At 35.7% G+C, this 17,421-nt stretch overlaps 1 protein-coding gene across 2 annotated transcripts in view; it reads left to right on the plus strand.

The window, feature by feature from the left end:
* The window catches only part of LOC106672902 (probable cytochrome P450 49a1), a 43,271-nt gene that overhangs the window by 9,079 nt on the left and 16,771 nt on the right, over positions 1–17,421 (plus strand). For both annotated transcript variants that reach the window (XM_024229399.1, XM_014404707.2), the window contains one exon: positions 16,590–16,775. In XM_024229399.1, the coding sequence (XP_024085167.1) occupies positions 16,590–16,775 (186 nt within the window). The remainder of the gene's footprint in view (positions 1–16,589; positions 16,776–17,421) is intronic.

The following is a 17,421-nucleotide window of genomic DNA, read 5'->3' on the forward strand; positions in this document are numbered from 1 at the left end:
CTAACTTCCCTTCTCAACCCCACCTTTTGAATTTTTCCTACTTTTTGCCATTTTTCAAATCTCGTGTAATCAGGATTCGATTCTTAGTGACTTATAAAGTGAAAGAAAGTCGATCGATCAAGAAGAAGAGAAGGAAGAGTATCGAAGCCGCGATAGCTCAAGCGGTAGAGCAGCGGCGTATTTAGCCGAAGATCGTGGGTTCGAATCCCGCTCGTGACACTGAGTTTTTTATCTCAACCAAGACCTTAGAAAGAGTAATTAATTGACTGAAAGATTACCTTGGTCAATTGACTACGAAAACGTGAATGAATTATTAATAAACATGGCGTGGCCATCGCACGTCTTTTTCCGTAAATCTCCCATTGTAACCAAAACGTAATAGTGAAGTAACGCGAAAAAATAATTAATTAAATAGCTTAAATAAATTTCAAATTAAATAGTTAACTAGTAGACCATTATTTTATTTTATTTATTTTCAGTGATATAGGAAAAAATGGCCTGAATCTAATTTAATTTAACGCCAGCAGTTAATAAGAAACGAAAACAATTGATTAATTTTTTATCTTATTGCAATATATTTATGATGTTATGTTTTGCATAAAATGAACGATAGTATATATACCCATGGTTTTCAAATTATTCTACAATTTTTAAAGTAGCAAATTTTTAACACCGCTGGATTTACAAACATTGTTTAAATTTAACAAATACATTGCATTGTATAAATTCACTTTTTTCCACATCCTACATGTATTTGTTAAATTTAAACAATGTAAATCCCGGGCCCTGAAGATGGTCTCAATAAAGATCGAAACGTTGGCACGATAAAGAAAATGTTTTTATGAAACCTACATCACACCAGACCGCATCTCACGATTTCTGAATAATCTTCTTATTTATTACTTATTATCTCTTCCCAAAACTATCTATTTGGCGGTTTTTGAGGTTGCGAAAAACGAATATCGTCTTTGTTTCTTGCTAAAAAAATATATTTTGACCTATGCCCTTAATACGCCTCGCTAACAATTTTTTTTCAACTCAGATTTTACTTATTCACAGCCAGTAGAGATATGTTTTATTTACTGCCTATTTAAATATCTAGTATATTTGGCTTGTTTTTACGGTATTAGTGCCATTCAAATATAAATTGGGATTAATTAATTTAAATTTATTAGTTCAATAAAAAAATAAAAAATATCACGTTTTTCTCGCCTTCTTCAAGACACATTTCTCCAACCGAATTTTGAATTTTTATAATTCAGTTACAAAAAGAGGGGGGGGGTTGGGTCATCATCCAGTTGAACGGTTTCACTTCTTCATCAGAACTTACTATTTATTATGCGAGATTGAACGTAATAGTCTGTAAGTCTTTGTGTAAATGGTCGGCGGCCATCGGAATATTAGTACCATGATAGAAGGTTTAGGAACAGATCTCGTTGATTTGCTATCAAAAAATATTTATGGACTTTTTGATTTTGTTTTAGTGCTTAAGTAATAATAATAATAGTTCTGACTAGGGGTCTCAGCCCTCTGCTAAGCTTCGCTCGCCAACCCCCGGGCTACTTCGCCGCTCCCTTTTTTTTCATTGCTCCCTCGCGAAAAAACTAGCAGGACGTAGGACGCCCCGGGGGTTGGCGAGCTGAGCCCCCGATAGTTTTATATTATCATATTTTTCTTTTAAAAAAGTCAAAAAGAGAAACTCAATATAAATAAGCTCAAAACTTCAGCGACTCTACATTTTTGGCAGGCTCGCTAAAAAACTTGTGCACTATTCCAACCCGTAGAAAACAGTATATTCTATGCATTGTTCTTTTAATTTGCATTCTATTTTAATGCTCTTCTTTGTCGTACACCTCGACAGGACTACATATAATAGTCCATGTGTAAATATTGTATTTCTTTGTTTCAATTTATAATCAAAACTATTTTATCAAAACTTTGTCGTGTGACCTATTTATGGTGATAACAAATGTTAGCTCTACTTGGAATTGTTTCGAAACAAATACCATTTCGGTATCTTCTCTTGCGTTTTATTAAATATTCCAGGGAACATACAGGGCACAATATCACCCTTTTTATTCCCAGTTGTTGGGCTGGTGCAAAAATAATGCAGGTTTTGAAAAGGTAGTCAAAACTAATTTTAATTTTTATAAAATAAAGAAAATTTATTCGAAATATTAATCCATTTATTTTTTAGTGGTCAGTTGACAAAGTTACTTCTACATCATATAGTAATGTACAATGTGTTCAAAATGAAAATTAAAAACAACAATACCAAATAAACAAATTAATACAATAATTACAACTGTTATTACAACTTTCAATTAATTATACTTTTTCGTAAGGTTTTGGTTGGAATGAAAAAGTTAGTGTCACGAGCGGGATTCGAACCCACGACCGTCGGCTCAATACGCCGCTGCTCTAACTACTTGAGCTATCGTGACATCGATCCACCTGGACACAAACTCTCCATCCCGCTCTTTTTTATCTCAACCAAAACCTTACATAAAAAGAATAATTATTTGAAAAAAGTGACTTTGTCCCTCTATCCATAACCTCCGGATCAGCACCCCGCAGGTCGCTGGTTCGAGTCCCGCTCGTGACACTAACTTTTTATCTCAGCCTTCTCTTCAGTGAACGAGTTCTTTTAAACCTTTATGGGTCAGATATCCCCAATTTAAAATTAACGTTCCATTGCTAAAGATTCGATTTTTCTACTACACATACTAATTTTTCATCTCAGCTTTCTTTACATTGAATTAAAAAATGTTTTAGATAAGTAACAAATAATAATTAAAAAGAAAGAAATTGGCAATTAGCCCTTTAAAGTATTTCTTCAATGCGCATTTGAACCACCTTCGGCTTTTTCTCTTCGGATCTTCATTCTACATCCGCAATCCTGTTAAAACTGTATGTTTTTAGGTCAAATTCTTCTTATCTTAAATTCATTGTTCTGCTGTTCTTCTTTGTACAATAGGGAAGTGAAACTGACGGTCCCATTGTCATATAATTCTTTTCTCTTCGTTATCCGGTCGTTTCTCTTCGATACGCCTACCTAGGCACTATCTGGGAATTTGCCCTTTTGCCGAAAGCATTTCACCTCTCTCGATCGAATGCTAATGAAGCACTTTTGTCTCACAAAAGCCGCGCCACTCAAAAAAGCCTAACGGGTCGAAGGAAAGGAGCGAAAGAAAAACAACAACAACTTCAGAATATCAAAACTTGGTTATAAAACCATTGGGCTGGTCGTGACATGATGATGGTTCGCACAGAACCAAATACGCGTGGAATTCGAGCTAATTTTTGAATCAGGCACAACGGCTGCAATACTGCGAATGTAATCAGCAGCCTGTGACTAACAACGATGCCCTTGTACGATTGCGATCCTTATCGCTTAAATAAAAAAGTATTGGCTCACTTTCATTCAACACCAATTAGTTTAAACGATTCAAAAAAACGGGAATACTCGGTCTTTGCACCTAAACGAATTTTCGACCTTTCTAGCATTTCCCTCGATAAGAAAACGCCGTGTAAGTCGCTATGTTTTTGTTAACCGTCGAACCGCTAGCATAGTTCTTCATGCATGTTTTGATTACTTAAGCTCTATATCTCTTTTTATATTTAGAATGATTTAATGCCGGTTTTTGTTTACATTAAATATGTTCAGAAACATTGTTATAAAACTGTTATTCCAAAGGTTTTTTTGTTATGATCATGCGCAGTCGAGTTGCAGTATGAGGTGAACGTTAACGACTTGTTGGAAGGCAGAGAGAAAGTGAGTTGTACTCAATTATTATTGCGTTCAATTTTAGAATTAATTAGCACAATATTTACATTTTTTGTCCATAATATTTTCTTTAACAAATACGCTTCTCCTCAGTTCTTTTTTCAACTTCTTTAGTTGTTAATCTTTTTATGTAAGGTGTTAGTTGAAATGAAAAAGCGTCACGAGCGGGATTCGAACCCACGACCTTTGGCTCAATAGGACGCTGCTCTAACCACTTGAGCTATCGTGACTTCCTATCGTGAAGCTCATTTGTATTTCCACAGATCATGCTGTTTCACTAGCTGGTGGCAAGCCGACAATGAAACCGTAAGTTTACATAGCCAGTTGAGTATTTACAATCGATGACAACTTCCGGTTTGCCTCCTGCATAACCACGCCTAAAAGCAGGATGTATAATTATGCTTTTGAGAGAGTTTGTTTAACAAGGCCAGTTCGATAGTGAGAAAAAATGTTAGGACAATACTCCACTGCAAAATATTATTTGGTTGGTGCAAAATTAATGAAAATTTCAAAAATTTGTTTTATTTTCCCAAGTGCTTATAATGTAAACGAAGCAAAATCCTCAACTCTAATTTATGGATTATAATAAATACTTTAAACTGTTATCTTTTATACAAAATATTTTGGTTTTATTGAATTTTATAAGAGAATCTTCGAACAGAGGAAGGTGATTGAACCGTTTTTTTCCAGAGTCTGTTGGCATCTGGCAAATCTAGTATTTATAGACTTATTTTTTATTTCATACAAAGTCTCGGATTTGAAATGTAAAATTGACTGTAAACGATAGATGAAGCGTCGGGGGTTCTTCTTCAGAGATTTCGTCTTGTAGATTTCCATCTCGAAGGCAGGGAAGGTCACGGTAGGCCTTCCGTTGTGGACGACGACCAAATCAAAACGTTGATTGAAGAAAATTCACGTGAGGCAACACGGGAAATTGCGGAAGAGCTTAGTGTTGGCAACTCAACCGTTGTTTGCCATCTGGAGCAAACTGGTTAAGTAAAGAAGGATTTTGAACGATAACAGGAGGCGTACAGGTCAGTCGTTGGTCACTTCCCGAAAACAAATCTTCACCCAAAAAAGGTTATGGTAGCTATTTAGTTGAGATAAAAAAGTCAGTGTCAAGAGCGGGATTCGAACCCACGACATTCGGCTAAATACTTCTCTACCACTTGAGCTATCGTATCTAGCCGAAGATCATGGGTTCGAATCCCGCTCGTGACACTGACTTTTTTATCTCAACTAAAAACCTTAATTAATTTAATGACATTATTTGGTCAAGCGGACGACGAAAACTAGTGAATCTTATGGTAGCTGTTGGTGGTGTAATGTTGGGGTTGTACACTATAATCTCCTGATTTATGGTGAAGCTATCACAGGAGAGAAATATGCCGGGAAATTGACAATATGCACGAAAACCTGCAACGTCTTTGTCCAGCATTGGTAAATTGTAAGAGGCCGATTCATACCCTGCGGAAACTTAAGGACTTAGTATATGAAACCTCAGCGCACCCTCACGCAAAATTTATATGGCAGTGGAATAAAAGCATTTATTAGCGTTGGCAAAGGTTGTGATTGAATACTTCCAATAATTATTCTTTTTATGTAAGGTTTTGGTTGAGATAAAAGGTCAGTGTCACGAGCGGGATTCGAACCCACGACTTCGGCTAAATACGCCGCTGCTCTACCACTTGAGCTATCGTGACTTCGGTCCACTCAACACCAACTTCCCATCCCAACCCAACCTTTCGAATTTTCTCTCTTTTTTGCCATTTTTCAACTGTCGTGTAATCTATTTGATTCTCGGTGACAAGTAAAATGGCCACGTAGAGCTTTAGTGAAGATATACTCCTTTTAACTTATTAAACTCATTAGATTTCGTGGTCCGATTGACCAAACAGCATCTTTCAATTAATTAATCTTCATGTAAGGTATTGGTTGAGATAAAGTTGAGATAAAAAATGATAAATGTTTGTCCGTCATAGTCTGCAAAGTAAATGTTTTTAGACACCAACATTAACGAATATAAAAGATTACACAAAACATACATGAACAAAAAAAACCTCACAGTAGTCAGGAGTGAATGTAGATTTCTTTCTTTTGCGGAATCAATCCAGCGGTGTTAAAAATTTGCTACTTTAAAAATTGTAGAATAATTTGAAAACCATGGGTATATATATTATCATTTATTTTATACAAAACATAACATCATAAATATATTGCAATAAGATAAAAAATTAATCAATTGTTTTCGTTTCTTATTAACTGCTGGCGTTAAATTAAATTAGATTCAGGCCATTTTTTCCTATATCACTGAAAATAAATAAAATAAAATAATGGTCTACTAGTTAACTATTTAATTTGAAATTTATTTAAGCTATTTAATTAATTATTTTTTCGCGTTACTTCACTATTACGTTTTGGTTACAATGGGAGATTTACGGAAAAAGACGTGCGATGGCCACGCCATGTTTATTAATAATTCATTCACGTTTTCGTAGTCAATTGACCAAGGTAATCTTTCAGTCAATTAATTACTCTTTCTAAGGTCTTGGTTGAGATAAAAAGTCAGCGTTACGAGCGGGATTCGAACCCACGACCTTCGGCTAAATACGTCGCTGCTTTACCACTTGAGCTATCGCGGCTTCGATAATCTTCCTTCTCTTCTTCTTGATCGATCGACTTCCTTTCACTTTATAAGTCACTAAGAATCGAATCCTGATTACACGACATTTGAAAAATGGCAAAAAGGACGGAGAATTCGAAAGGTTGGGTTGGGATGGGAGGTTGGCTGACCGCGTGGATCGAAGTCACGATAGCTCAAGTGGTAGAGAAGCGGCGCATTTAAACGAAGGTCGTGGGTTCGAATCCCGCTCGTGACACTAACTGTTTTATACCAAGCAATACCTTGCATAAAGATTAATTAATTGAAAGATGTTACTTGGTCAATCGGACCACGAAATCTAATGAATTTTTGTCATATTTTACATTTTTCTTTGTTTTTCAATTTTCTTTACTCAATAATTGTTTTCTATTTTAGAATTAGGTAATAAACATTTTCTGTTTAAATTTGTTATTTTGAGAACAAAACCTATTTTTGGTATGTAAAATATGAATAAACATAAATACATAATAGATATTATTATAAATATTATAATTTAATATTATAAATATTATGATTAGATTTTTTGAATTATGAGGGTCGAAAAAAAACGTATGTTTTATTTTTATAATTTATTACTCTTATGTGTCGACAAGGTGAAAATCTTTCCAAAACCGACTCTGTCTCAATGATTCAACTAATGATGTTGCCAAGTAGAACAACAGCTTGTCTCACTAGGTCACAGACGATCTTGCAATTAGTTCCGCTCGGTTATTTACTAGCTAGCTGTGGCATGGGCATAAAAAAAAAAGAAAAAAAGTACAGGAATCAGATAATTTACATAAACAAAGGATGAGATTGGAGAAGCGTTAGCCGTGAATGCCTTTCGTTACAAGGACAGAATTTCGAAATTTTTCCTAAGCGTGTAACACCTTTTCTCATTTTTTATCGCCTTTAGTTTGTTGTTTTAATGTTCATACCGTCCTATTAGTTTACTTCCTAACATGTCCAAAGTATTTCGATTCTTAAATTCTAAAAAAGGCAATTCTTAAAAGACTATTGCCAAAAATAAACTCTTACCTTCTCCCAGATCATTTGGCTTTCGCTCCCACCACAGTCCAGTAAGTGTTTCGTATTGAAGATCGTATAATCCAACTTCTTTGAGCGCAAAGAATTTATTATGTAGAGATGGGAAAAATCGCTTTCTTTTTTAAAAAGATCGGATCAAAACCGCTCACTCAGTGAAATGAATCACCAATTAGGTTTTTCGAATTTCGGTGTGCCAGTACCCAATCATAATGTTTGATTGTCTGAATTACAGGGTTGTTATATGGATGAAATAACAATCTGTTAAATCTTTCTCGTTTTTTATTACTGATAGTAATTACGCTCAAGAAAAAAATGAATTAAATGAAGTAGATTAAGTAGAACACAACACAACACAACTTCCAACACGACACACAACCGTGGCACATCTACACCGAAAACACACACTTTCAGTCTTGAAGATGATCTAAATAAAGATCGAAACGTTGGCCCAATAAAGAAAATGTTTTTCTAAACTACATCACACGAGATCGCATCTCACGATGTCCAAATAAACCAAGTAGGTTGAACAGTTAACAATTACAACCTGTAACTTGTACTTGTTTCTTGTGATCAAGTGAATAAAACAAAAATCAAAAAATATAAATAACAAATATTTATTTTAAAAAAATATTATAAATACTTATTTAACATAAAAATTGATAGATCAGTACATAATTTTCTTTCTTTTTCTTTGGCTGCGGGAGTATTGCATGGCAGTGTGCTCAGACCAATCCTTTATATTATTTACACTGCAGATATTCCCACTAAACCTACCACCCTCTTTGCATATTTGCCGATGACACAGCCGTACTATCCTCTGACACTGGACCTACGGTTGCTTCGGAAGATCTGCAGAGACATATAATATGTATAGCAGATTGTAGGCAATGGAAAATTAAGATAAATAAAAGCAAGTGGATTTATGTTGTATATATGCACTCCGAAGCGAATCTTCCTTCACAATAAACTACAACAACGTTCCTATCCCCAAATCCGACTTTGTACCCTACCTTGGGTTCCAACAAGACTAAAGCCGGGAACACACTTACCCGCTGCGACGCCTTGCCACGTTTTGGTAGGGTGTGCACATCTGTGCGAAGCCAAGCGCACGCCACGTACACAGTGTGTATCACAAATCAATATCACAATCTCAACGCCTCTTTTGTTCTTAATATTCTATTTTGAGCAAAACCTTGTAATAAATTGTTAGTTAAATTTTATGATTACAACCGTGTGATAAATTGTTAGTTAAATTTAATTATTTTAAATAAAGTTATTCCTGTTTTTTCATAAATTTTCTGCCTAACCATCATAATTAAATGATTTTTACAAAAACTCATGAATTTTTTATCTCGTTTAATTTAGTTTATATTAAAATAAGAATGTTGTAATTAATATAACGACAAAATTACATATACATAGTTTGAAAAAAAAAACTACAAAAAATATGAGTGCCCTGTTCTGACGCTACTCGATGAAAATGGTGTAATTTTATGAGCAAATGCAAGAAATAAATTGTTAGTAAAATTTTATGAGCAAAACCGTGTAATAAATTGTTAGTTAAATTCATTATATCAAAAAATGGTTTTGCGGTGTTTTGATCAATGATTATTCAGAAATCGTGAGACTGGGTCTGGTGTGATGTAGGTTTCAGAAAAATATTTTCTTTATCGTGCCAACGTTTCGATCTTTATTGAGATCATCTTCAGGGCTCAAAGAGACTCTCAACACGTTACGCAAGAATGGCACACTTACGCAGAAAACAAACACTTTGAGCTCTGAAGATGATCTCAATAAAGATCGAAACGTTGGCACGACAAAGAAAATGTTTTTCTGAAACCTACATCACACCAGACCGCATCTCACGATTTCTAAATAAATATCGATTTACGGTCACTAATCACCACACGTTTTGATCAATTTTCTACCAAACCATTAAAATTAATCTTTTATAATAAAAACTAATAAATTTTTGATCTCGGTTACTTTGGTTTATATTAAAATAAGTTTGTTATAATTAATATAACGATAATAATAATGTAGTTTGAAATAAAAATATGAGTGTCCGATTCTTTTGTCTTTGACTGTACTCGATGCTGCCCGACGAAAATCTGGACAGTGGGGATCGCAGAGTGTGAAGTAAGGTAGCATCGGGCAGATGTGCACGGAGATAATACAATCTTACGGAAAATTGGACTTAGGATTTGCGTCGGTAGCATCGGGTAGCGTCGCATAGCCCGGCTTAACGTCAACAATTACGGCTGAAACGATAGAAACTAAACAGACGCTATAGTCTACTTTACAAACTTATAGTACGACAGTCCAAGCCATCGACGAAAACAAACTTATAATTCATAAAATGCTATTACGACCGATTTGGACATACTGAGTAGAATTGTGGGGAACCGCTAAACCTTGGAAAATCCAACCTCTCCAATCCTTTCAGTCTGAAGTCCTCAGATCAAAGTAAAGACAATCCCTGTTATACAAGAGGGCTACTTATTGGGTGTGACGAGGGATCAAACGAATTTACAAAACTTCTTTCATATTATTATCAATTAAAAACAAACAACCATGGCGCTGTGTCGGGATTCGAACACAGGACCGCTAGCGTGTCAAATACGAAGTGGATGCCTTTGCCCCTCGTAAACCGCCGTCTCTCTAAAGTCCTCAGGTCAATTATAAATGCTCCGTATTATGTCTCCAATATTACCCTCCACAACGACTTTAAAATCCCATTATCCAAAATTTATTGCCCAAAATTTTACCAAGTTCCACAATAATCTCTCCCATCACCTCACAAGCCTTGTCCGACAGGAACAACATCCTCACAATTACATAAGGCGTCTCAAGAGGAAATGTCCCCGCGACTCCTTTCTGAGTAGGTGGTGAAGTAAGAGAAACATATTGATTTCTCCCTTCAATGTAAATATATCTATGTTAAATCAAATTACATGTTGTAATTGGAGATTGTAATAAAATATTGAAATTAGAAAAAATGTTCATCGAGTTTATAGATCAATGTACAATCATCCGTTATTAGAAATGTGACCCCGCAAAGCATGATTTTTTTTAATTTATTGAAATTACAACTACCAGCTATTGTGGGTAACAAGCATTAGTGAGCAAGAATGAAAAAAAGTGAGCAAGCTACCAACTTTAAATTTCATTGCATTACATTTCACTTTCACTATCATCTCTAGACATGAGATCTCTGGGCCATTGCCTTTTCGCTTACGTGGAGGCGATGAAAGCTGTTAGATGAGTGGGTTAATGTCGATTGAGAGTGATTTGTGGAATTTGCGAAAATGATGCAGTCGCGTACGAAGGGTATATTAAGGTCAATTGTTTCATTGGATAAAGAAGGTTTGGTGATGTTTTATTTTTTAGCGGAACTGTTAGCAGAACTCCAAAGTTTCATCAGTCCGAATCGGTTTTAGGATAATATTGTTAATTAGTCGTTTGTTAATGACATAATTTATCTTTTGTCAAGTAGTCCTGTAATGTCTTAAGTTCTACTTTGTTATGTCGCGTTGATTTCATAGTCCGTTTCGAGGTAGATCCCTAGGGATGGCACATGGTTAGCAGTAAGAAGGAGTTATTGGAGTATATGTGCAGGCTGGTGGACGGAGGGTGAAAGTAATATTTATTGTCTTTACCTCTGCACCATTGCTCTAATATGTAAAGATTTTACTGCAGGGGTACAATTGACAGGATAAGTGTGAGATGATAGAATTGCTGTAATCAGGATAGAAATTTCAAGCTATTTCTGGATATCAGCGAGGTAGCTAGGTAGTATCAGATAATAGGTTGATAAGTATGGTCTTAGAGTATGATTATAGTGATGCCAAAATTTCTATTTGACTGTTGTTGATTTCAAAAAATTCTATAATTTTTATAATGAGAATTCCTAGCCTGATTCGAGTTCCAAATTGATTGTGAATCCACTTTTGATTGTGATGTCCATTCTTCCTCATTTTTTTTTTAAATTTATTTCTACACCGCGTTTCTGATATCGGCATGTTTTCACTGGTTCATTTTCTTTGGTAGCTTCAGTTGGTTGTAAAAATTACAACACATATCAAACACAATATCACAGATTGGGAGTAAAATTTTGCGAACACTCTGGATCAAGGTATGGTTTGAAGAAAAAAGTAAATTCAGATGTTACTGCCAAACTTTCGACCCGTTTTACCGTCATCATCAGGACAAAACAATCTTAAAAATAACAGATTATCATTTTTAAGTTTTTTACTGGCGATCTCAAATTTCCTTGGAGACCGGCTGTATGTTACCAGTCCTTGGCAATATTAAGACTGAGTTGATCTGAAGAAATAAATTTATAGCGATAAAAAGTATTCATTTTTGGGCTGGATTCACCGGGGGTAATTTTATTTTCGTCGATATCTGGTGGTTGGTCTACTTAAAAATTAATAACACCTGTAGATTTTTCCCAAATACAGCATTGCTACAATATCCATTATATTCAGCGATCTATTGACCAAATTACTTCTTTCAATCAATTAATCTTTTTACGTAAGGTTTTGGTTGAAATGAAAAAGTTAGTGTCACGAGCGGGTCCGAGTGGGTCGAAGTCACGATAGCTCAAGTGGTTAGAGCGGCGGCGTATTGAGCCGACGGTCGTGGGTTCGAATCCCGCACGTGACACTAACTTTTTCATTACAACCAATACCTTACGTAAAACATTAATTAATTGGAACTTGGAAAGCTGATTTTTCCAATTTCTGCCTATGTCAATACTTAGATTTTATGCCAGTAAATTAGAACCGGAAATATAAACTAAAACCATTGAAGAGTTTTAATTGATTTCATCCTTTTTTGTCTCACTTTTAACAACATAAAATCTAAACTTTCTTGATTGAGACTGACTTGAGAAAAATTCAGCTTTCTAAGGGTTGTAATTAAGTTTAATTTGACTAAAATCCAGAGATATGAACTTTTCAGTGGACCACCGAACATCAGCGAAACAAAAACTCGGCTAATCCAGCCTCCAAAAAATATATATTTTTACTAAAATGAGAATAAGCGTTTAAGAGTTTTAAAGGGTGCTTAAAACGAATTCGAATTGCTTTTTTTCTCGCCTGCTTTGCTAGTTCGGAGCTCGGTGGCCGAGTAGTTAGAGCTTGTATTTGTCTATCGGTTCTGAGTTCGAATCCAAGCGAATCCAATCCATGGATGTTTAAGTGTAAACGGGATTGTAAAGTGGTTTTATCCATCGTCCGTAACACCCAAGGTAGTTGGACATCAAGCCCTCTTTACCTATAGGATTACTATCTACTATCTTTGTATTAGTTTTTTTTTCACGTAGGATAAGAAATTAATATAGTGATAGGGATAAATGAGGTGACCACAAGACCTTCCGCAGATCGGCTGTTAGTTAACCTCCGCCTTGCCTGCTTTTCGTGCTTGCTGCTTTTCCTCTGCTAGTCGCAAGACTAAGCCCCACAAAAACATAAAATGTGCTATGTTGTTGCTGTTTCCTCTTCTTCATAGCGGCACAACGTTCGCAACAATTTGAAGTTTATGTTTAATTAATCGAAATACCGCCTTGGGGGAAGTGATAAACGATTTCTGCTGGGAAAATAGCCGGCCTAATGCGAACATTTATGGCGTAACTTATCGTTTACCAAAATCATAAATATAATTGGCCCCTGAATGTAACCTTGCATTCCCCTTTAAGGGCGCTGACACTCGGAGCGGTTTTGCTAGGTTGTGACACATGCAGCGGTATGATGTGCGTTTTGGCCGAAGCGGTTTTGTTTTCTCTCAGTTATTAAATGTATAACAAGTCCTGTTTAATAAATATATTTTTTACAGTTCTGTAACTGTATGTAACTTCGTGTATTAGTTACAGCCTTACAGACCATTTCCCCCATGCAGTACTTTTTTTTTTCTTTGATGAACATTCCATGGAACTGGCTACAAAGTGAAATCTCACAGTTATCTACACACTACGTCTCGTTCGGTTTTCTTTTCTCTATGAAGTTTTGAAAAATAGTCTTTAAAAATAAATATTTAAGTTGATTTATATTTAGATGGGATCTCGGGTAGCCGAATAAGCGTGTCAGACTCTCGGCTTAGATCCTGCAGTTGTAGGTTCGATTCCCGTTTCGCTCCCCCCCAACAAAAAAAAATCAATCCTCTCTGATCAATAAAAGTAAAGTAATTCCTGTTCAGAGTCAAGGAAGGTTTAAACTACTTTTCATTTTTCATACTATAATTTAAAAGGCACAGAGCTGGGATTTGAACGAGGTCCCCTTCCTCCTCCAGATAATAATCAAAACAAAATCTTTATTAAAGTAGTTACTACCATGTATCACCGACAGTCATACGCATACTTTGTACCGGTAAAGTTGTAGAAATCATTTAATTATAGGGTGATATACTTTCAAGTAGTTGTAAAGTTAAAAGAGGCCCTGGAGGAAGGTGAGTTCGTTTTAAAAACGGTTGTTACTGTACAGCACCGTACAATCTGTAAATACTTAGATTTTTCCCCCAATTTTAGTGGTGGTTAAGTATCAATATGTAAAGCTCTAGGTGTCAGGAAGTTGAGAATTAGCTAAAATTCTATTATTTATTAATCTTATTGAACTGGCATTGGCCCATTCCCCATGGAGTTCCCATGGATGAAGAGATACTTCTGGTGTCTCTGTAATCTTATTGAACTGGCATTGGCCCATTCCCCATGGAGTTCCCACGGATGAAGAGATACTTCTAGTGTCTCTGTTGTACTTTCGTTGGAAGAAGAGAAGGGAGAAAAAACACAGGAGAATGTGGGTTCATCCAATTGTCGAAAAGGGAAGCGAAAGAGGGCATTTTAAGAATTTGTTTTCAGAGATGAGGAAACACCCTGAAGAATGTTTAAACTTTACCAGGATGTAAATGGGCAGTTTTGACGAGTTACATAGTAAAATAAAATGCCGCATTACACATTTTTTTCTCCACGTCTATTTTTTGCATCTTAAAAATAAATTAGAAGACTGACAAACAAACAAACCTTCAAGAAAGTGGGGTACGAACAGCTCAAATAAACGCCACGTGTGTCAGGGCTGATGCAATACCTGCATTGAAACCGTGTTTGCACGTGAATTTTCCACCCGGACAAAATCAAAATAAACAACGCAATACATAATTTCGACATGTTGTTTACATGTAATTAGCCTAGAACTGCGAGCCGGGTTGGATTCTTATTGTTCAAAATAAACAGAGCGAAAATAGATAGCGTTGTGTCGAAAGAGAAGGAAAGCTGCTTTCGGAATTAGTTTCAGACCAGGCGCCTCTTATCATAAGCGAGGATGTATGCTCATGCTACATGCACCCAGGCCTTTCTCAGTCCAGAAATTAATTCCCCATCTCGCCCTATCAACATGTTTGCATTTTGATTAGAGTCATATTAAGCACGGCCTGACAAGCAGCAAGTCTTTTTATTCTATTAATTTAGTGGTTTTGAGCGTTGCGTACCTATTTTGGTGCTCTAGGTGATCTATCAAAACGTTTAGTATCTTGACTGGAGTGGAGGGAGTTTCCGTTTCATCCTAATCTGCCTACAGTTGGTGTTTTATCTATCTGTCACCTTGTGGCATTTCGCTATCTTCAGTGGTTCGTCTGCGAGCTATTTTTTCAGTTCTGTCATATTTAAACGTTTGGAGTGGATTGAGCTCTTTTTAAAAGTACAGCTTGGTCGTTTCTTCATACTTATCTGCCTATCCTCGCAATTTTGATCTTGCGACGTCTTTTGAGTTTTGCAATTTTAAATGGTTCCTCTGCGTGTTATTTTGCCGTTGTGTCTTATTTATACGTTTCCAATACGTCTGAAGTCAGCTGTGTTTTATTTTTGCTTTTGCAATACGTCTGGAGTAGATTGGGTGCTGTTAATTAAGCTTGGCCGGTTCTATCCGTTCTTGTCTGACTATCCTCGCGGTTTTGATCCAACTGGCGTGTTTTGGCATTTCCAATTTTCACTGGTTGGTCTGCGTGTTATTTTGGCAGTTGTGTCTTATTTATAAGTTTCCAATACGTCTGAAGTGGAATTATCACTGTTTAAATAGGAAACTTGGTGTTTTTTTGTCATGTTCATTTCTGTTATGACGCCTTTTCGCATTTGCATTCTTCAGTGGTTCCTCTGCGAGTTATTTCTCAGCTGTGTTTTATTTTTGCTTTTGCAATACGTCTGGAGTAGATTGGGTGCTGTTAATTAAGCTTGGCCGGTTCTATCCGTTCTTGTCTGACTATCCTCGCGGTTTTGATCCAACTGGCGTGTTTTGGCATTTCCAATTTTCACTGGTTGGTCTGCGTGTTATTTTGGCAGTTGTGTCTTATTTATAAGTTTCCAATACGTCTGAAGTGGAATTATNGATCCCTCAATCTTTACATCAATCATTATTTCTCGACATTTGGACAAAATTAAAACCTTTATTTCTCTATATTTATTATACAGTGTTTTGATTATAACGGTGGCTCATCCATGAATGGATTTCAGAAATTACAACCGAAAAAAGTTTTGGCCCTTTCATAATATTCCAGAGCTGGAAGCTTAAGAAAGTCCATGACCTTAAAAACATTAGTTAGCCAATTCAATTAGTCGTGTCCCAGGGTCGTCTTTCAGCGTGAACATCCGTGGCAGTTTTTATCATAGGAAATATTCGGCTTTTTTGCTATCAGGAAAATATTGATTTTTAAAAAACCAAATATTAATTTATTTCTCGGAGAGCTAATGTTTTAACAACTGACAAGTGTTGGACTATTTGATGAAGACATAAAGGCTTTTATAATCAATGCCATTTTTCTGACTTTGTTTTATTTTTTTGTTCTTTGAAAAGTTTAACTAATAGTGATTCAATATTGATGACAAAATATATTTCAGAGTGGGCCTTCGTCACATCGTAACACGGTTTAAATGCTATTTTCTTTCTTGTACTTAACGTTGCACACGTCGTATTTCAAAACCCCCCCAAGGCCTAATGACGAAAAGTTCAATAAATGCAATGTAATGCGAGTTATTTGAAGATTCTGATTATTCTCTTTCGAAATAGTATTTATTACTTTTTTCCCATTACCTTAATATAACTGATCGGTTTTATTTGTTTGTTTCAGGAAGATTACCGGTGACAGCTGAAGCTGTTGTTTGCGTATGTAAGCCGCGTTCAAAACAGACGTTGGCCGTAGCGACGGGTGACGTTTTATACAATCCTACCAGACGGACGAGAGATTATTCAGAAGTTCCAGGCCCAAATCCCATACCACTACTCGGAAACACTTGGAGATTCATTCCATTCATTGGTAAGTAACTCAGGTGAAAGGCATAGAAGACAAAAAGGAGAATGGCGTGCGTTTTGTGATGTAGCATGATAATCTGACATTTAAGTGAATCCGGGGATGAACCAGTTATAAATGTATTTTAAACTTACAAAAAACAAATAGTTGCGTTTTGGGAAAAGGAGTGACTGACACCCTATCCAGTCAGCAAGGTTTCTAATTTTTCTTTGTACTTTTGTTCGCTTTTAGGCGGACCCTAGACCGACAATAACTTTGCACAATACCTTTATTGTGCAATAGTATTGATAACAAGCGGACCCTAGCCCTACAAAACATATTGTATTTATAGACAAATATTAATTTGTTTATTTTGAATTTGAACATTAAATTTGTCTATTTTGATACGATTATTGCTACTCTAACAAAAGTATTTATTTTTCAATTATTGGCCGGGATTTTAATGACTTATATTTAATGGTTATTTTTGTAAAAAAAATATCAACTTTTTATTTTAAGTGTTTTAGTGAGGTTCTTCAGGGCCTGCGATTTATAAACATTGTTTAAATTTTACAAATACATTTAGGATGTGAAAAAAATGAATTTATACAATGCTAGAAATTTTAGATTCAGTGAAAGTATCTGTGCTCACTCAAAATGTTTGTTTTCTGTG

This window comes from Cimex lectularius, unplaced genomic scaffold (genome assembly GCF_000648675.2).
Source record: "Cimex lectularius strain Harlan isolate CLEC.00 unplaced genomic scaffold, Clec_2.1 scaffold242, whole genome shotgun sequence".
Classification (NCBI taxonomy): domain Eukaryota; kingdom Metazoa; phylum Arthropoda; class Insecta; order Hemiptera; family Cimicidae; genus Cimex; species Cimex lectularius.